Source organism: Pholis gunnellus (assembly GCF_910591455.1).
Source record: "Pholis gunnellus genome assembly, chromosome: 7".
Classification (NCBI taxonomy): Eukaryota; Metazoa; Chordata; class Actinopteri; order Perciformes; family Pholidae; genus Pholis; species Pholis gunnellus.
The window spans coordinates 24,310,055-24,331,233 of NC_136533.1; the positions used below are offsets into that span (position 1 = coordinate 24,310,055).

The 21,179-nt window shown below is 40.9% G+C and overlaps 1 protein-coding gene across 1 annotated transcript in view; it reads left to right on the forward strand.

The window, feature by feature from the left end:
- Window positions 1-166: 166 nt before the first annotated feature.
- carmil2 (capping protein regulator and myosin 1 linker 2) overlaps window positions 167-21,179 on the forward strand; it is a gene marked incomplete at both ends in the record, with an annotated part of 56,590 nt that continues 35,577 nt past the window's right edge. Inside the window, 18 exons of the mRNA XM_079163572.1 lie at window positions 167-194; window positions 6,225-6,328; window positions 6,805-6,855; window positions 9,333-9,392; window positions 10,081-10,202; window positions 10,911-11,008; window positions 11,202-11,272; window positions 11,430-11,503; window positions 12,551-12,626; window positions 13,315-13,403; window positions 13,754-13,848; window positions 14,273-14,359; window positions 14,548-14,657; window positions 15,295-15,372; window positions 16,614-16,690; window positions 18,466-18,570; window positions 19,816-19,885; window positions 20,027-20,108. Of these exons, the coding sequence (XP_079019698.1) occupies window positions 167-194; window positions 6,225-6,328; window positions 6,805-6,855; window positions 9,333-9,392; window positions 10,081-10,202; window positions 10,911-11,008; window positions 11,202-11,272; window positions 11,430-11,503; window positions 12,551-12,626; window positions 13,315-13,403; window positions 13,754-13,848; window positions 14,273-14,359; window positions 14,548-14,657; window positions 15,295-15,372; window positions 16,614-16,690; window positions 18,466-18,570; window positions 19,816-19,885; window positions 20,027-20,108 (1,477 nt within the window). The remainder of the gene's footprint in view (window positions 195-6,224; window positions 6,329-6,804; window positions 6,856-9,332; window positions 9,393-10,080; window positions 10,203-10,910; window positions 11,009-11,201; window positions 11,273-11,429; window positions 11,504-12,550; window positions 12,627-13,314; window positions 13,404-13,753; window positions 13,849-14,272; window positions 14,360-14,547; window positions 14,658-15,294; window positions 15,373-16,613; window positions 16,691-18,465; window positions 18,571-19,815; window positions 19,886-20,026; window positions 20,109-21,179) is intronic.

Sequence of the window (21,179 nt, forward strand, 5' to 3'; positions counted from 1 at the left end):
GATTGTCTTTTTCTGAATACATATACTTTCCTCTGAAAATATGGGTTGTTGACTGCATGTGTTTCCCTCCATTATTTCTTCTTTATGTATTGATAATGTGGTGTAAGACACCGGAGGAGCAGTAGATGATCACAGCTACACTTTTAGCTTCATTGAAGTGTAAAGGATGGACTCCGTCCCTCAGAACCTGAGAGGTAAGCCAACTTCATCAATGCTTTTTTTCACAGTTTGAAGATATGGAAAAGAGCAGTAAGGTAATAACCAATGGATTTAAAATGTTTTACCTCATGGACAGCACATCACATATATATATGTATGTATAGTTCCCAGTGAATTTAGTTCAAAGTGATGCAGTCTGAGCCGCTAAACCTGTGATAAATCCAGCATCAATTAGGCTTAAAGTTAGGCTGGGTCATGTTTTTAGAAACGGGTTCAGCTCTATCCTCTATCTATGGTTCAATCACACTAATTGATGGGAGCTACCTGCCTGTCTACCATTCACTGCATGTCACCGGAGTCTTCCACAAGCTGCTAGCTGGACTACTTGTGAATTGTGATGCTTTTACGTGTCTTAAAAAAGTCGGTTGCTAACAGTTTAAATGAGTAGAACTAGAACACTAGTCCTGAAGTCATGTGACCGTGGTGGAGTTCCTTTACGTAGCTTGTTAATTCTGGGGATTAAATTCACGCTTCAGAAATCATAATCATTAGTGAAGATGATCTTGCTGAACAAAACGTGTCAACATCAGAAACGTTTGTTTAACACAGAGATTATTTTCTACAATAATCCAAACTTCAATGGAAAAAAATCCATTTGTCTTTTTGTCAAAGGAACCAATGATGCTAACTTCCTGACGGCCTACGAGAGACATCATTTAGGACTCTATAGTCATATTGGTTGTTCATGTTCATGATGGTCATTCTGGGGGAGTGGCTTTTAGGACTGTCAGTGTTGATGACCTGAGAAGGTGTGGCTTCTACTTAATGGCTTCTATTGCATATTAAGACGCAATATATATATATACGCCAATATTACCGGTAGTATTATTGAGGTTCAATTGAGATATCGCTTCTCTCTTTTCTGCATCTTAGATTCATACTCTTGGACTGAATCTTGTATTCGTGATGTACAGTCCACAAATGGCTCCCGTCATTTCTGTATTTGAGACATACATCTTTGTTTGAGACACATACCTTTGAAAATTACATTTCTGTATTTGTGATGGAAAGACATGAACTTAACATTTCTTAACATGAACCTCATTCTGAGCTTAATGTTAAGATAGTTACTCCAAGGGGCTTTTATTTTGAAAGGAGGCCTTCTCTACTGGCCTAAACAGAATCACAAAGTTATAGCTATTTTATAATTTAATATTTTTTCTTAAATACACTACATGTATCATAATTTATACAAATATTTATCTTATTATATTATTATCTTATTTTCTCATTGCACAGCTACTGTGTTCCTCAGTTGCTCTGCTTCCAGTGCAGCTTGTTTTAAGTAGAGCTTTTATCCAATCAGAGTTCACCTCTGTGTCTCTAGGTAGAAGAGAGGCCCGAGGCCTGCAGACTCACCAGTGAATCCATGTGCAGTTTAAGTGAATGGGGACGATATTGTTGATTGTCATAGTGTTCAACCAATCAGATCTTTAGTTTGACATGTTGGGCGTATTCTTTGACGTGTCAGAGCTGCTAGCTGGCCTATAAGCACGTCAGCATTACGTGCAGCTCAGTTTTGAGGTGCAGCGTGTGCTGTGATTGGTCAGTGGGCGAGCACGTGACTATTGTGAAACGAAACTTAAAGAAGCTGGCAAAGCTTAGTCGGAGTAGTAAGAGTTCAAATTGAAAGATATGGAAGAAATTATGATTTATTTTGCATTTTGCTTGGTGTAGATTCTTTTTTTTTACCAAGCTTTGTTTTTTTAACACTCAATGGCTGAAGGAGGAGAAACTGGATTTAACCGTGGGATTAAACTCTTTGTCAAAAAGAAAGGAGGATGGACTTTGTCTTTAAGTGAACAGCATTTGGTAAGTTAATTGCTTTTGTTTTCACATCTGGAGTAGCTTTAATATGCTTGTTTATATATTATTATTTGTACAACTTGTCTTTATGAAGATGGATTTTTGTTTGGTTTAATATGTGATAGGAACTATTGTTACGTCCAATGTTGCTCTGGGGACATATTTAGCCGATGCCAGTGTTGCCAACTTGGCGACTCTCTCGCTAAATCTGGCGACTTTCCAAACCCTCATGGCGACTTTTTTTGTCAAAAGCTACTAGTGACAAATCTAGCGACTTGTTCTGGTGTTTTGGAGACTTTTCTGGTGTTTTGACTCTGAGGTGAAAGCTCGTACGTTCTACACTGTGTGAACGAGCAGCGGGTGCTGCCGTGAGCCGCTCCGCCGCCACAAAGCACTCGCAGGCGGTCACTCTCACAGCAGCATCGCGCAGCAGTCCCAGCTGCAGATAGAGCAGAGAGGAGACACACTCTCAGCGTATTCATGTATCTGCACTCTGCAGTTAGTGTATTTACAGGTATTGAGCTTCATTTTTACACGAAACAAATAATAACCGTAGCTGTGTTTCAGCTGCAGGACAGCAGTGAAGGCCCAGGTATAAAATGCACGGCCCGCCACTGAGTAGTAGTGGTAGTAGTAGTAATAGTAGTAGAACTATTAGAAGTAGCAGTAGTAATAGCAGTAGTAATAGTAGTAGAAATAGTAGTAGTAGTAGTAATAGTAGTAATAGCCGTAGTAGTGATCATAGTAGTTGAAATAACAGTAGTGTTACTAGAAGTAGTAGTAGTAGTATTGGTAGTAGCAGTAATGACAGCAGTAGCAGTAGTAGGCAAGGCAAGGTTATTTGTATCGCACATTTCAACAACAAGGTGATTCAAAGTGCTTCACATAAAACCATTAAAAGCATCAAAACATAAGGCAAAAGAAAAGGAGATTTAAAAACAATTAAGAACATTCATCGAAACATTAAAAACAGTCATTAAAACACTACAAAGCAGTGTAAGAAATAAAATACAGTAATAAAATGCAGGAAATTGATTAATATCTTTGAATCAGGTTCAATTAAAGGCAGCAGCAAACAGAAAAGTCTTCAGTCTGGATTTAAAGGAGCTGAGGGTCTCAGCAGACCTGCAGCTTTCTGGACTTTGTTCCAGATATGTGGAGCAGAACAACTGAACGCTGCTTCTCCATGTTTAGTTGTGACTCTGGGAACAGGAAGTAGACCAGTCCCAGACCACCTAAGGGGTCGGGATGGTTCATGAGGTAGCAGCACATCAGAGATGTATTTTGGCCCTAAACCATTTAGTGCTTTATAAACCAACAGCAGGACTTTAAAGTCAATTCTTTGTTGGACAGGAAGCCAGTGCAAAGACCTCAGAACTGGAGTGATGTGATCCACTTTCTTGGTCTTAGTGAGGACTCGAGCTGCAGCGTTCTGAATCAGCTGCAGCTTTCTGATTGACGTTTTAGTAGTAGTAGTAGTAGTCTACTATGACTAGTCATAGTTGTAGTAATAGCTGTAGTAGTGGTCGTAGTTGATATAAAAGTACTATTTGTAGAAGTAGTAGTAGTAGTAGTTTTAGTAGTAGTTGCAGTAATAGTAGTAGCAATAGCAGTTGTAGTAGTAGTAGTAGTAGTAGTGGTAGTTGTACTATAAATATATTAGTAGTAAAAGTATTAGTAGCATTAGAAGAAGTACTAGTAGTAGCAGCAGTGATATTTGTAGTAGTAGTAGTAGAAGTGGTAGTTGTAGTAGAAGTAGTATTAGTAGTAGAAGTATTAGTAGCATTCGAAGAAGAAGTAGTAGAAGTAGTTGTAGTAATAGCTGTAGTAGTGGTCGTAGTAGTTGAAATAACAGTAGTAGAAGTAATAACAGTAGTAGTAGTACTAGTAGTAGTCATACTAACAGCTGTAGTAGTATCAGTATTGGTAGTAGCATGAATAGCAGTAGTAGTAGTAGTAGTCATACTAACAGCTGTAGTAGTATCAGTATTGGTAGTAGCATGAATAGCAGTAGTAGTAGTAGTAATTGTAGTATAAGTAATAGTAGTAAAATCTCTAAGACCTGAATGACTGTATGAGAGAGACACACAGAGACACTCTCCAAGTCATGTATGTGTGTGCGTGTGTCAGTGTGTCTGTGTGTTTATCAACTTCACTAATTAGCTCAATCACAAACACCTGTGTGCCTGCAGCCTTTACATAGAGATAAAGAGATAAAGCTGTGAAAAACCTGTCAAACAAATCCTCAAAACCCCCATAACCGTAGCTCCTATTGCTCCGATATTAATACTGGAGAGGAAGGATGACTTGATGAACGGATAATGTGAGAATTGTGTCTGTAGTGTAAAAAATGTGGCTTCAGTGGCGATCTAGAAATGGGGTACCGTGTTCTGTGGAAGATGTTCTTGGAGTAAGAATTAACATTGGTCTCTATGGAGCAGAAAGTTGGTTTTCCTCTCAATTAAAGGCTGTTGAGCCAAATGTGTACATTTGTTGAATTCCACAGTCATCTGTCTACGACCAGGACACGACTAGCTACTTTTCTACCAAAAATTAAGCATGAAGAGTAAATATTTTGTAAATATTGGCAAAATACAAATATTTTTTTCACAAGAATCTGAAGCTGCTCTTCACTCTAGCGGTGACATCATGCACTCTGAGCTGCGCAATACACACCCATTATAAAGGCAGAAAAGGACTGGAAAAATCATAAAAGTTCAAATGGGACAGTTCAAAAAGTGTAAAAGATATCAAAAAGCTGAAGACGGCAATAGTTCAGGGTTTTCTCAACATTTTAAAGTTGAAATGGTGTCTGTAGCTGAAAGTATGAGGAAGTAGAAGGCTTTGGAAGTTTAAGAAGATTTGAAAATTGTCTCCGTAGAGATCCCATTCAAAAAATAATTGTCAAAAAGCTTAATAATTCAAAAAGTTTAAAGGTTAGAAACATGAAACGTTATAGCCGGTATGTCCTTAAAGAGCTGAACATGTTGATAGTAGAACGGTTTCTGTAGCTTAAAACATGCAGAAGAAGAAGCGTGCCAGAAGCAGCATTCCAACAATTAAGCCCGCAGGATTATAGTCAGTGTGCCGTTTGTGCCACAGCTCCACACTGAATATGTCAATAATTTATGCTGCATCATAAGACATCAGTAGGGTTCCAGCTTAGGCTTGATGTTTCAAAGGTCAAAGGTGATGAGTCAGGCTGTGTTTCAATGGTGACGGTATAACTGCCACCAACTGACAAAGAGAAGGAAGCATGACTCACGCTGAGGTTTATACCACAGTGTAGACGTCTCCATGAACAAAGCTGTCTCTAACATCTTCATTTCCTGAGGACTATTCCACCATTCCAAACATTTAACTTGTGTAAAAAGTGAATCTACCAGGGTTGCACCAAAGTGTTTCATTCATTTCAATTTGATATTCATGTGTTTGTTGTCTGTGGTCAAACCATTCCATGGTTCCTACCATGTCAAGTCAAAGTTTAAACAGTCTGAACCACTTCTAAATAAATAAATAAAGGGTGACATCTTGTCTTGTCTTGGTGTTTTTACCTTGTTTAAATACGGCCATCTTGTCACTCTATGGGCAGAACTACAGAACCGAGATCCACGGTTGAAAAACTGGACTAAAAAATGTAAATGTTCCAGAAATAAGGACTCTCCATTCCTCACTAAACAGGGTAAGACAGAGAGTACTTGGACAGACAATAAATTAACATAATTAGATAGATAGATAGTGGTTATAGAACCTATTAATCCTTCAACACATTATTGAAAAGCAGTGGATATTCTATCTATGCTTTGCCTCCGTTGTTCTCCACTAATTTAGGCAATCCCATTGAAATGAACAGATTTTCCTTTTAAATCATAGTTATAAATGTTGTTATGACTGACTTTAAACAGAGGACACGCCTGGCTATATTTACCAAACCACCTGTCCCTGCTGTGCCCAATCAGCAATCAGCATACGTTTTGTTCCATAAATAGCACCTTCATGAATTATCTTAAAAGGCTCTCTATACAATATTCAGAGCATTAATATAGCAGCAAAAAGCTGTTGTCTATGTAAAGATATAGAGAGTAATGTGTGTGAAACACACTGGATCGGTCCCAACTCATGGCCAATGCTCTCACACGGCAGCTACAGCTTGTAATGTGTGACTGAAACTTGTGTTTGTGTCTGTAACCTGCGACCAGATCAGATCTCAGAGCTGCTGAAGCCTCACAGAGTCTGTCTGGTGACGCCTGTCCTTCTGAACCACTCCAGTCAGCCATGTGGGAGATCGGCCAACAGGTTTGTGGTGAGTGACGGACAAACTCCACCTGGACAATAAAGGCTTTCAACCTAATATTAAGTTTAATATGTTGCTTAGTTTGTAGAAACCAGTGCAAAATAGAGAGGATGTATTTGGATGAAATGAGCAGAAATCAGATCATTCTAGATGTATGTTAAGGACACTTTTGTCTGATGGTCCTGTCCTGTTGGATCAGTGTTGTCCAGTCTCCTTGGGGCCCAGACTCTTGGTCCATGAAAGCCCCAGGTCCCTGTGTGTCACTTGGTTTGGGGCATTCTGTTTGCTTTTGTCCAGGAATATGCAGAACTAAAGTGCAATAGCAACTGAAATGATACCTGATATCTGATGATCTTGTAAAACTAACTAACCTAAACATAACATTCCTGTTCAATGCTGTACAACCAATGCAACAAGCATCAAGCAACTGTGGGTCTGTCAGTCCCACATCTAACATCATGTCTCTCTCCTCCTTCTCATCTTAGGTACTGAGTCTATGGAGAGGTTACCTGGTTATAAGCAAGCAGCCTGTCAGGGTAAATCACACCTGTTAAAGGGACAGTGTGCAGCTTTTAGTGGGATCCAGCTGTGTGGTTGTAGAATCACTCCTCGTTTTCCAAGACTGTATTAACGTGATTCGCCGAGTGGAAATAAGTGGTAACGATATTTGCCTCGTTCAGAGGCCATCCATACCATAATAACACCACTGTTACAGAAGTCAGACAGCGGCTGGAGGTACCACAACTTTGCACTCGGTGGCTCACGTTACCACAGTTTAACAAGCGTGTAGGAGAACTACGGTGGCCTTCAGCTAACATAACAATATGAAAGGCTCTCATTAGAGACCGTGTTTGGTTTGTCCGTTCTGGGCTACTGTAGAAATATGGTGGTACAACACTGCAGACTCTGAAGAGGACCAGCTCCCTATATAGATATGAAGGGCCCATTCTGAGCTAACAAAAATGTGACTATACACTAAAGAAAACAGATGTGAATATAATATTCCATCTCTGCTGCTATATCCCCCAAATGCCACACACTGGACCTTTTATAACATCTACTTTAGCACATTTTATGGTATGGTTTGATACATGTGGGTTTGGTTTTTCTCACTGGTTCATCTGTGACACTTCTCATCCTGAGCTCTCCTTTGTGTCACAAGGTAACCGATTGTGAGATTGGGGTTTCAGAGGTTTTGCAAAAGGGCGGCATTTATGCCACATATGTTTCTCTTCATTTTCAGGACTTCATATACACACAAATCCCAAACAAAAAATAATATACACACTAATGTTCATACCTCAGTTTTATATTTGGGTCGCGGGGGCAGCAGGCTTAGCAGGTTATTCCAGACGTCCATCTCCCCAGCAACGCTTTCCAGCTCCACTCGGAGAACCTCGAGGCGTTCCCAGGCCAGACGAGATATAAAGTCTCTCCAGAAGGATCTGGGTCTACCTGCCTTTTACCTGTTGGATGTGACCGGAAAACCTTTAAAGGGAGGCGTCCAAGAGGATCTTGATCAGATGTCCGAAGTACCTCAGCTGGCCCCTCACGTCAAGAAGGAGCAGCGGCTCTGCTCCGAGTTCCCTCAAGATGTCCAAGCTCCTCATCCTATCTCTAAGGCTGAGCCCAACCACTCTATAAATGAAGCTCATGTCAGTCACTTATATACGCAATCTCATTCTTCCAGTCACTTCCCCAAGCTCACGACCAAAGGTGAGGGTAAGACTTAGATGGACCATGACGGTCCGTTACAACACCAGCAGCAACAAGACCCTGAGATACTTGAACTCCCTTGGTTGGTGCAGTGACTCACTCTCAACCCGGACGGCAGAGAACCATGGCCTCAGACTTGGAGGTACTGACCCTGTTTCCAACTGTTTCCCACTGGGCTACAAACCGGTCCAGTGTGTGCTGAAGGTCACGTTCTGAAGGAGCCAACAGAACCACATCACCTGCAAAGAGGTCTTCAAACACTCTCCTCCCCCTCCAACAGACCTGCATGGGTTAAAAGCTGTTCCACTGGACCACATTTTGGCTTTATTATTTATTTATCATGATTACATTATTTGGTAATAGGGCATGGGATTCACCTGTTATTAAGCCAAAGAGTGCGCAGATTGCAAACCGCTCACTATGAGCTTTAAAAATACTAATAATCCATGAATTAATAATCCAGAAGGTAGAGAGTTTAGGACATAAGCAAAACATGTGTCATGTCTGCTGACATATCAGATGTTAGAATAAATCTTTACCCATCTAGCATTAGTGTAATGAGCCCTGTGCACCACCTTTAGCTGAATTAAGCTTTGTTTAGCAGACGTAGATGATGTATGTAAGTCTAAAATAGAGTCCCATTGGTCATTTGTTATAACCACTTCCAAGATCTGACTCCCAGGCCATTCTTAAGTTCTCAAAGGAATGTGGGTTGATGTTGTTAATGAACTTTTAAGTCTGGGAAATCAATCCTCTACTGTTCGGGTTCAATTCTAGGAGGCTGTCAACATGTGATTTCATAAGCTTATTCAGAAATGAGTCAAATGTCTTTTATACGAAGCTCCTGACCTGCAAGTAATGGAAAAAATGGTTCCTTGGTAGGTCATAAGTTTGGGACACTTGGGAAAGTGAAGGAAATGTATCTTCTATGTATAAATGATGGATTGATCTGATCCCTGATCAAACCACAGAGTAAATGGTCTGTACAGGAGGGAATAAACATGTGATTCAGTTTCATGGGGGAGAGGCTAGAGGCTCCTCCCAAAATGTCTCCTAAACTGAATCCATATTCTTGTGTGATTTACTATGTTTGTACTCAAAATGGAACGCTGCTGTTGAACGTTCAAATCATATTTTCGACATGTAGAGACAGACATTGGGAGTCTTTTAACCACCATGGTCACTGAAAGGTTCTTTGCTGGAGGGCTTCAGTGAAATGTCTCATGTCCTGTGTGTGTGTGTGTGTGTGTGTGTGTGTGTGTGTGTGTGTGTGTGTGTGTGTGTGTGTGTGTGTCAGGTGGAGAGCACGTTCAGCTACTTGGAGATTTGCTCCATAAACATTCACAGTCTCACACAGGTACAGTATTGTTTTTATTGAAACCGTTTATTCAAGTGTTTTCTTTTACCATTCCTTTTGTTCATCCTGTATGGAAGGCCGCTTTCACTTAGTGAGGCTTGAAGTGTTTACTAGTTGAGTTAGTGAAAGCCAAATTGCTCACTGGTTATGATAGTTGCTAATGAGGAGGTGGGGAAAGGTGTGCATTGAGGCTTCCTATTGGTTTTCCAGTTCTAAATAAAAAATACCAACCAATCAGGACTCAGGATTGTGTCATTATCTTGCCTGCTCCATTGGTATATTGCGCACTAGTTAACATGTTGGTCTGAGGAACTGCAACTCGCTAACTAGTGGCTGCATGTTGCATCTGATTAACTAGTTGGGGTCTATTTTGACCTTTTTGGCTCCAGATGTTTATTCTCATTAACTTGTTTAACTAGTGAGCATTTTGGCTTTTAGCTCAACTAGTGAAGGTAACTGACATCTCACATCGAGGATATGGAATAAATGCTCAATGATGCTTCATGATCAAAATAAATAGGTGAGCAATATACAGTCGGCTAATCATTGTAAAATGCTGTGAGATTATATATATACATATTTCTATAAATATATCAATTGATATAGATGAAAAGCAAAATAATTATGGTTATTGCTTCTATGTTTTTACTGTTTTCAATGTTAAATGTTAACATACATGTAGTTGCAGATTGTGATGGAGACAGACAGGCACACTCTGTCTTTTAGTGTGTCACACGTTGAGGATCTTGAGGCCATGGTCAGTCACATGACCGCCTCACTGAAGAGGGTCTTCCCTGATTCCTCTCCAGGGTGAGTCTCACTCATAATATAAAATGATCTCAACTACATATTGTAAAAATATTTCAAAATCCAGCCAAAATGAAATGCAATTGGCTGTACACATAAACTGCATTTGAGGAATACAGTTTGCTAGCACCAGCTAAAGTTAGCAGCCATCCCTCCATTCGGTTGTTTAGCCTTCTGGCTCCTAGCTAGTTGTGACTTGTGATAGCATAGCATCCTATTGAGTATGGGTGAATGAGCCCTAGACTGAGGCTGGACCAAGGGTTTGGGAGGCGGAGTCAAAAGAAATGCTCTTTGGGCCCACAGATGCAGAAGATCCCTTTAATTTAATCACTTGCCAGTTGAGCCATTTTGGCTTCATGGGCCACTGAGTAATAGGAATTAATGGGAGCCCGCCTGAAAAGCTGTATCCAGTCCTGTTTATACATGCATGCTTGTGGTCCTCTGGCTTTTGTCGTAGTTTTAGATAAAATATCTAAACTACTGAATGGATTGTCATGACTTTTCTTTCTCACGTGCATGGCCTCTCAGAAAGATTCGGAATTACAGTCCTGAATCATCAGGTCAAAGTTTCAGTTTGTCCAATTTAGCTGCAAAACTGCAAAACTAATGACATTGTGTTTTAGTGTTTAGTGCTAATTAGCGAACGTTTGCATGTGAATATGCTATATCTGTCCGTCTTTAGCAGTATATTTCTTATCCTTCAATCGTCAGAAAGCTGTTGAAGACAAGTCCTCCAGATCTCCAGCAGAGACTCCTCACATTGACGGATGTGATAGAAGAGCAGCTGGACAGTCGGCCTACTTCCTGTGGTATGTGTGCTTTATTTTACAGTAAATCATCACCTGTTACTAACTCCTGGTGATTTGAAGATTAGCACTGTACTATCCAGTAGAAATCTTAGTTTTGTAGATTAGTGCATGTGTCCAGATGATCATTGATACATTAGCTCCTGAAGGAAGCTTGTGTGTTTGCAGATGGATAGTGTCTGAATGTGTTCCTCAGGAGGATTCTCTGATACCTATGCTGCTCTGTGTGACTTCAACCAGATACCATTCAGAGAGGAGATTCAGTGGGTGAGTCACGACTGTACTGCAACATGAAATACTTTAATAGGCCATGTGAATCAAACTTTAGAAGGACCTCTTTTGCCATAAACTACTCATGTGACACTTAATAGCCACTGGAAAAAAAGAGAATGTTATCAGTGGTGTTTCCAAACTGTTCTGGCAGGATGTGGACAACATCTACTGCACCAACAAGTGGAGAGAGTTCAACCTGCAGGACTTCAGCCACTTAGACAGCAGGTGAGATACAGTACAGTGTTGTTACATCCAGTCTTAAAGGGCCGGTACATTGTTTTTCTGGTTTGTTTTAGTTGTTTATATTCTTATGTATTCATGTCCAAACATACACATTTTGGTCAAACTATGCACGTTTCAGCATCACAATGCTATTTCCCCAAGCCTTTCTAAAAACTGGCGACTGTGGCGAAGTGGATAGCAGGGCCGTCTTTCAATCAGAAGATTGGCGGTTCGGTCTCTGGTTCAGGCTCCACTAGTTGCATGTCGATGTGTCCTTGAGTAAGACATTTAACCCCAAATTGCTCCTGTAGCTGTGCCTACGGTGTAGGACTGTGATATAATCTGAATTGTAAGTCGCTTTGGATAAAAGCGTCTGCTAAATGACTATGATGTAATGTAAAAACATTTTCCCACCTGATGTATGTTTCTGTATGATGATGCTGCTACATACACAGTTATAGCCAGTGTATTACACACTTAACCCGAAAGGTGGTCACCATGCTCCCAGTTCGGAGGAGCAGACAGGTGTGTAATGTAGTACAGTGTACTGATGTGGACGCCACCTTAGTTCTGAGTCTGAAAGTCACACAATAACACAACACCAACTCACTGGTAGAAGCAGAGGAAGACCAGCAGCCCCTGTGTTCTATGTAGGAAAATTACTAGTTTTGTCAATGGAGTCTTGTGGCTTTCAAGAGAGCATTGATAATGTTTCAGTTCCCCGTCAAAAACATCAAGGTAAAGCACTTCAAATATTCTTAATAGGGCATACTCTTAAATATGATATTGATTTTTTTAGGTAAAATAGGTATTTCTGCTGCTCCCGTCCACAGCCGCTTCATCTTACCATCAGACAGCCCTTTCAGACGGGGAACTGAAGCTAACCTTGACTCCGCTAGTGCTAGCGTTCACATTATTCATAAAATACTGATCAGCTTACTTTGGTCACCTACATCACTCCTTTGTGCTAACGGCTGAGTGGGAGTTTCAAGTTGAAAACCCCAGAAAAGAAATCTAACCCAACTTTACATTCCTGTCCTTTGCTCTCAGGGACTTGGCGTTAGCAGTAGCAGCTCTGTCTTTCAACCAGTGGTTTACCAAGATCTGCTGCAAAGACCTCAAACTGGTAAACTCTTTTATTGTTTGTGTTCTTCTGTTGTTAGAGAGCAGTGAAAGGATTGAATAAAGGTTTTGCAAAAGATGGTGTCACTTGCATGTCAGCCCATAATCCCATTTCATGGAAACATTCAGAAGAGGTGCTTCATATGCAAAGAGAATGAATTTATACCATGAGCTAAAGGTGACACGATGACATGAGAGCAGGTGGTGGCACACACACCATTAGCTTCTGGTGGATCTGTAGTTATACAGCCGCCTACCATCCATCTTCCAAACGTTTAGTGGAGTCAATTTCCTCCTCTCCATTCTCCATAAAGTGATACCTTCCTAGACCAGAATACACCGTAAGAGATGGGGGACGAAATCCACGTGCTTGTTCTGCGTAGAATAAATGTTCTTAAGTTCATTAACACGGATCGTTTAAGACAGAGTGAATACAAGTTTATTCAGTCAGACAGTATGAGAAAAATACTGTTGTTTTTTTACATTAAAACATTTAAACATGTTCTAGCAGAATCCCAAAATACAAATATGAACCTAAATATGAGCATAAGACCCTACCATTCACCAGGAGATGAGGAGTTCATCCCACCAGAAGTCTCCACTCGGTCCTGGAACAGTATAAATGAACGTTGGTGATACCAGACTGTGAAGTTGTTTTTAGACCGCCTGTCTCTGTGTCTTTGTCCCTTCAGTCAGTAGACATCCAGCAGCAGCTGACGTACCTGCTGTCCAGATCTCCCAGTCTGGAGGAGCTCTCGCTGGAGGCCAGTGGACTCAAACTGTGAGTTTGTGTGGGAGTGTGTGCAGCGATGTGCTGTAGATATATAGCAAGGCAGGGAGGCAAAGTACCCTAAAAAAGGGTGTTTCAGACATGAATATTAACATATTTTAGTAAGATTTGTGTTGTTTCTGGGCTGTGTTTTACTGTCAGCTGGTGATTTGAATGTGCACATTGTCAGATGGACCGAGGGACACTGAACCGCAAGTTTTGTTATAACAAAGAAAATACTAGTACTAATACTACACCTTGAGAAAGATTGAAACTACACATTAATCCAAGCAGGCTGTTTATAATTCTTAATTAAAATTGACAGGGATTGATTGAGAAGTAACCTTGTTATTCTGCTGCAGGGACTTTGCAATCAAGATGGCAGCTGCCCTGCGGGAGCACACCTCCTCTACCCTGAAATCCATCAACCTCTCTGGCAATCCAATCGAAGACAAAGGTGATCTTTTTAGACAGCACATCTGAGTGCTATCAGAACAGTTTTAGACTAGAGGAGGTGTTGATGTTCCATCTGAAGCCAGGTGGCCGGTTTTACTGTTAGCCTTCCTCTGTGAAGATTTGTGAGTGACATGTGGGTTTAGCTGGAGGGACATTGGCCATCTTCTTCTGGTAGTGTCTAGCAGATAGTTTGGAGTGAGACGTTTAAGCCAGCTTTGATGTTTTTAATTCTCTTTTCTGCTTTGACAAGTCGAAATATCTGTAACAACAAAGGGCCACTGTATTCATATCAGTTAGTCATTTTAAATGAACATTAGCAATGCATTATGTCTGTGTGTGCGTACTTCAGAACGGCCAACATGTTTGTGTTGAGTATGCACACTGTACTTTAGGCATATGTTGTGTGTCTGTTGTGTTGTCATTAGGTGTCATAGCTCTCACTCAGGAGTTGGAGAATCTAGCTGAAGGACTCAAGCACCTTTCTCTGTCCCGGGTATCAATGACTGCTAAAGGTACACACACACACACACACACACACGCACACACACACACACACACACACGCGCACACACACACCCACGCACACACACCCACGCACACATACACACACTTACACACACTTACACACACTTACACTCACTCTGTGGTAAAAAGCTCCTCCAGCACCATTTGTGCATGAGTGTGATCTGTTCCTTTCCAGGTCTCGGCTGTCTGAGTCAGGTGTTATCCTCCACTCAGCTGTTCTCAGCGTCTCTGACCCACCTCGACCTCTCTGGTAACCCCGGCAGCCTGGTTACTGAAGACGCAACGGTACGCTCTGCTCTGTGTGTGTTTCATGTCAAACTATGTGGATTGAAGATAGATATTGTTGCGTGAAAAGAATGTATACATGGATACATATACACATACTGTACATACAAATCCAGAAGTGGAGCTGTGACTGGGAGGTTCAGGAGATAACAAAGCATTTCTACTTTACAGACGAGCGGATGTCACTATATACAATTGTAGTTTCAAGGTTTTCAACACATCAAACTCAACACATCTCTACATTGAGCGGCGCAAAGAAAACCAGATATAAGCACAGTTTAACTGGAGATGACAGGACGGCAGCCGGCATCACAATATATAATAAATATATTATTATATTATTAGAAAAATAATACGTAAAATATGACAAAGGGACACTGCATTGTAATGCTCAACTCATAATACTGAAAGTCCTGGTTTATACATATCCTAGTTAACATATGCTTGAGAGAAAAACATTTAATTTAGTTTTCAGCAACACTTTTAACTGAAGCACACCATGTCTGAACAGCTTAAACATATACTGTATGACACATACAGTATGTTTAAGCATTGTGTGTGTGTGTGTGTGTGTGTGTGTGTGTGTGTGTGTGTGTGTGTGTGTGTGTGTGTGTGTGTGTGTGTGTGTGTCTTGCAGTTCCTCTTCAAGTTCTTGTCCAGTACTAACTCTCTGTCTCATCTGGACCTCAGCGATACCAACTGCCCTCTGGACACGGTCAGTGAGAGACGGTTCATACTAAAGTATGCAGTACAGGGTTGCACCACAAAATGTAGTTGAAGCCCATTTGCAACTCAAAAAAGACAACAAAACAAAATCAGTGGTACATTGCTGTATTGCATTATTTAAATTTGCATCAGGAGGAATGCAGACAGAAGCAACAAAGCAATTCTCTGGTGAGATAACATGGCCGACATCTTAACATTAAAAATCAGGGAAACACTGTTCATCAACTTTGACTGTTTGAGCACCAAGCATCATGACGTACAGTTGTTTCTGTGAAGATGAGGGAACAGTTGCTGGGTTCAGTTTTCCTGCGACTGGACGTTAGCCAGCAGCAGACTGGTGGTGGAATAGCCTTCGGCCTCTTCCCTCTCGACTCAGCGGCGTTGGGTCGGGCTAGTCTGGCTGGGTGGTCGGTCGTGGGCGATGATCATCTCAAGGTCCACTCCCGACAAATGAATCGGATCCACACAATTCCTTCTACGATTTAAATGAGTATGTTCTGTCATATGGCAGAAGTGCTCCAGTAATAAAGAATAAAAGATAACAAATTCATGGGAGTTACCAGCCACAGCATGTACATGGGATGCCGTTCTAAATGCTATTTCATAGATTTCACCTCACGGAATAGTAGTCAAACATTTTGGAAAGTAAGCTTGCTGTTAGAGGATTAGGTTGGTAGGATTCTAGTCTTTGTCATTCAGCACAGAGATATATCCAGGGAGTGTTTAGCCTAGCTTAGCAAGAAGACTGGAAGCAGGGGGAACGTGTCAGCCTAGCTCCATCCAAGTTTAAAAACCCATCAATGAATTTAATACACGTTACCATTGATTACTTGATTTCTTGGTTTGCGGGAGACGGAGTCAGTGTTTGTCACTCAAGTCTTTCTCCCGATGGGGATTCTAGTAAGATCTGCCAGTGTAGTGGTGCAGTGGAGAAAACTGGGGTCACTTTGATTTGTTTGGTGAGTATCTGGATGGCATCAGCTGGAAGAAACACCAGGCTGCAGCATCATTTACTTATTAATCCACTTGTCTCATACTCTTCGTTCTACGATGTAAAAGCTCATAGTGAAAGCCTGGATGTATTGAAAGGGGAAGGGGGCCCACTGTGGCTGCATATCTATGGGGTCCAGATCTTTGTTGTTAATTGAACTATTGTGAATTATTATGTATTGAAGTGCTGTGCTTGTCATTCTGTACATACCACTCTCATATTCTACCTTTCTCTTGCAGTTATTTGTGTCCCTGTCTGCCGGATGTTGTTACAAACTGATGCACCTGAGCTTGGCCAGGAACCCTTTCAGCCACAGGTCAGCTCCACTGGTCACTTCAGTAATGTCAGTGGTCCTCACTTTGATTTGGAGATGTAGGACTGTGAACTTGTTATCCTCTCTGCATTAGAGAAGTCAGTATTATTGTAGTAATATAGTCGTTACCACTGCACATCTACTCTCATGGATCAAAACAATACTTTTTAACAATAAGTTTTTACTGTAATTTCCTTATTTCAGATTTTGTTTTACAGGACATCAGTAGATTGGATCTGTTACTTACGTTCTTAAGTAACACTACTTAGTTATTCTAACCCAAAAGTTGATTTATTTGTTACGTAACTTCTGTACTGAAAGCGTAACTTCACCCCCAGGTCTTAGGGTCTAAGTCCAACCAATGCAGTATTTTAAAAAATGGTAAAAAAGTGGGCATGGGGCTGAGGGATGAGAGGAAGCCCACTTCCGTGTGACTAAATATGACAGCTACAGTAGCTCAGAAAATAGCAATATGGCATTGGGCGCTGAAATTGATGGATTTACTATTCATAGTGCCACGGATCAGACACAAATTACACCCGCCATCCCTCCACCTCACTCCCCTCCACTGGGAGACCGGAGCAGGGACCCAGAGCTGTAACCAGCGTAACGTTAGCATGATAATATGGCGGGAGTAGTGCGCTAACGTTAGCTGTGATTGTAACGCTACACAGTGGTTCCAGAAAAAGTAGAAATGATAGATGCTGTGGAGATAGTCAGGGAGGGGGTCTGATTCAAGGGCGTTAGCATTCTTTTATTTTATGACGTCGATTGGGACAAAACGGTCGACTCTATCTCAGAATTGTTTTTGCGAGATTCGGCTGATTTAAAACAATAGATGGTGTTTTGAGCCATTTTCAACCATAAAATGCAGATTTTTATAAATTTTGTATGAAACACTTATAACACCAGCATTGTGTTCCATCAGAGTACAGTCATACATTTTAGTTTATAGCTTAAAAAAACATGTTCAAGTGTTCAGTTACTCTCTAAGTAATGACACGTTATTATTTCGTACATAGGTAACAGCGCTTATGTAGTTTCTTTTTAACCCAGACATTGACTTATTTGTCACATAACTGTCGTTAACTTGTCTACACTTCTGTAGTTATTGTAACCTAAAACTAAGCAGGCGCTCTGATCGCTATAAGATATCAAACAAACCGTTATACAAGGACATGAGGACTGTAGTGAGTCAGTAGTTCTGATCCTACTCTATCTCCACTAGTTTTAACAATGCACTGGTGGGTAATTCACCATATAGGGCATCATAGTTCTGACTAGACACTCAGACAACACGACAAAAAGGCGAAACATGATTTAGAACACAGCAGACATTTTGAATTGTTACAGCAGGAAAGTATCTAATTATGGATGTCTCTGTTCCATTTGAATTGACCTGAAATGTAAATGACTCAGGTGGTGGAAACAGCAGCTATAATCTCATCCAACTACATTTTATAGTGTGGTTGATAGAATTGATATACACTACAGTTGTGTTGTACGATGGGCAGTGTGAAATGTATTTGTTGGCTGGTGGCAGTCTGTGCATGTACTGTAGGTACTGCGTGTGTGTGCATGTGGACTGGCGACAGTCTGTGCATGTAATGTATGTATACAATATGTTTTTTGGTATTCTTGTTAACAGCAGACACTGTATGTTTCCAAGACAAATTTCCTTCGGGACAATAAAGTCTATCTTTTCTTATCTTAATTGAAAAGAAAGGTTTTTAAGGCTACAGGTTACCATGAAAGTGTTTGTGTGTGACTGTGTGTAGAAAGGTGCAGAAGATGACCAGGAGCATTGGAGAGTTCTTCAGTCAGAGCTGTGAGCTCAAACATGTGGGCCTGTCTGCAACCAAACTTCCTCCACAAGCCCTCAGGTGTGTTTACTCCCAACACATGCAGTAATGTAATATTCACTTTTTAATGAGGGGAACGTGAAAGTTCTACCTGTCTTGCTGTATGATGAGGTTTCAAGTCGGTTGCACACACATCACATCTGGCTTTACTTTATTGCTAGATCACCAATAAAATGCGAGAGTATCGCTACTATATACAAAAAAAAAGTATTACCACAAGGTTCCTGACTGGATTTTGTCTGAGGATTGTTTCTAACCTCTTCCCACGTCAGTTCTACCAGACAGATCCGGCTGTATTGTTGATTACTTCCACAACAAAGGTTATTAGAGTTTGCCCTTTGTGCTCTTTCACCAATAACTTAACTTGTAAGTCCTGCACCTCAATAGAAATGGCACAAACATGACTAGAAGTGGGGAGAACTTAAAAATGTCTTTTGTGTAGTGTAAGACAGTTTTAATGCCATAAATCATTCAAAAGATTTTCAAACCCACTGGCAGCTTTTGGGGCTCAGTGGGTTGTTTAGCTGCCTCAGCATTAGCCACTCTCCTCTTCTGTGTTTACACTCACTGCAAGTTGTAACACCTCGGCTGTGTTCCGGATTCACATTTCCTGTATTGATGATTACTCCCGCTACTCAAAAAGTATTAACTTCTCTCTGGAAATATATTGGTCAATACACGTATACCTTTCATTTTCTCCAACTTAGCGACCTAGGCAGCTAGCGCCTAGCTAACTGTTTTTGGTCGCATGCGCTTAACAACGTCAGACTGCAGAAAACTAGCATAGCATCTAGTGGTTGTAGCTAACGTTAGCTGGCATTGTGTTTTATATCAAAACGAGACCTTCAATTTCTTACAATTACGGAAACGTTTAAAGAACACTGGCATCATGGCTAGGTGTTCATGATAATGTATGTGAAGGTACCAACACATACAGTAATGCTATTCTATTATTTTAATAGCAACCATAGACGTGGACTTGTTGAGCATATGTGATATCACTCATGGGCTTCTTATGGGATGTTTCCAAGCAGTTCAGGTTCACAGCTGGCTTTGCTGCCACCATACCAGTTACTAGAGCAGAGGAGGGAAAATACTATGACACACACGCCAGTGAATGACTATTGTAATAATTTTATTCTGATAGCTGTTATCTCTCCACACACACAACACACTGTACACATTCCAACTGTGTTTCAGTGGTCAAAGCAGCTCTGCTATACCGTGTATACACTCTCATGGGTATATGTTTTATTTTACAACTAGGTTATTACTACAGGGTCTGGCAACCAACACTCGTCTGTTTGGGCTAGAGTTGGACCTAAGCAGCTGTGAGGTACAGTACACACTCACACACATTTATGATGATACAGAAGCTACAGTAAACTAACTATTGCCTGTGTGTGTGTGTGTGTGTGTGTGTGTGTGTGTGTGTGTGTGTGTGTGTGTGTGTGTGCATATACCTGTGTATGTGTAGCTGCGCTCTGCAGGGGCCCAGGTGATACAGGAGCACATCTCTGAAGCCACAGCTATCAGAAGTCTGGATCTCTCTGACAATGGTATGCAAAAGCACACACACTCAAAGAGGAGGAGAGGGGCATTCACACAATCACTCTCCAATTCTAGCACTCATTCCAGGACATCATCCCGCAGTCCAGAAACGCTTACATAAAACAAGACAAGGACACAAGTTTCACAGTGTCAGATGGGTACAGTTGGTATGCTACAGCAGTGTTTTTCAACCTTTTCTGAGCTGCGGTACAACCACGAAAGTTACAAAATGACACATTGTAGCATAATACAGTAACAGGATACATGCTGACAATTTGGTTACAAGTCTCTCAATTTGTGATCCTTACTCAGTGTGAAACCTGGGCCTGTTTAGATGAACACACCGCTGACATCCTGGCAGAAACTGAAGAAAGACTCACACGAAGCTCTTCCTCAACAGCTCTCAGTCTCTCTCGGTTTTTAGGTTTTATAGCAGTCATGCTTGAAAAGCTCATCTCACATTAGGCTTTTCATCTGGGTTATGTTGTCCAGGGCCCAGTTCAGAGTCTGCATTTTTCCTTTTCAAATATTTCTCCATCGCTGTTCGTCTTGTCATCACAACCTCTCCCGCGCATCATTTAATTCTACTGTTTTAAATTAACACGGTCATTATTGCGCTACCTACTACCACCCACTGGCATGGAAGAGTATTAATACTTAGCCAGACACTATATTGCAGCTCAGACGCTCAACAATGGCAAAGTATCTGCAACAACTAAATAATATTTTTTTGGACCGATTAAGTGAAATTGGACATTTTCTCACGGCACATGGCGATCTCTCTCGTGGTTGGCTTCACAGCGGTTGAAAATGAGTGTGCTACAGTACAATGTTTTCACTCTGGTGATATCACAATCCTTCATTAAACTGTTAAACCTGATGTGGGTGTTAGAGGGTGAATGTTTAGCTGATGTTTTGTTGACTAATGTATTACCACCTGTTGTAGCCAATTAGCATGTAAACAGTTAAAAAGACTCTAAAACAATTAAGTTACATAAAGAATTGGTCATGAATTACAATAGGAATTTACCAATAACGTCAGAAATTAGATAAAAGAACGTAGAATATGCTAATGCCTC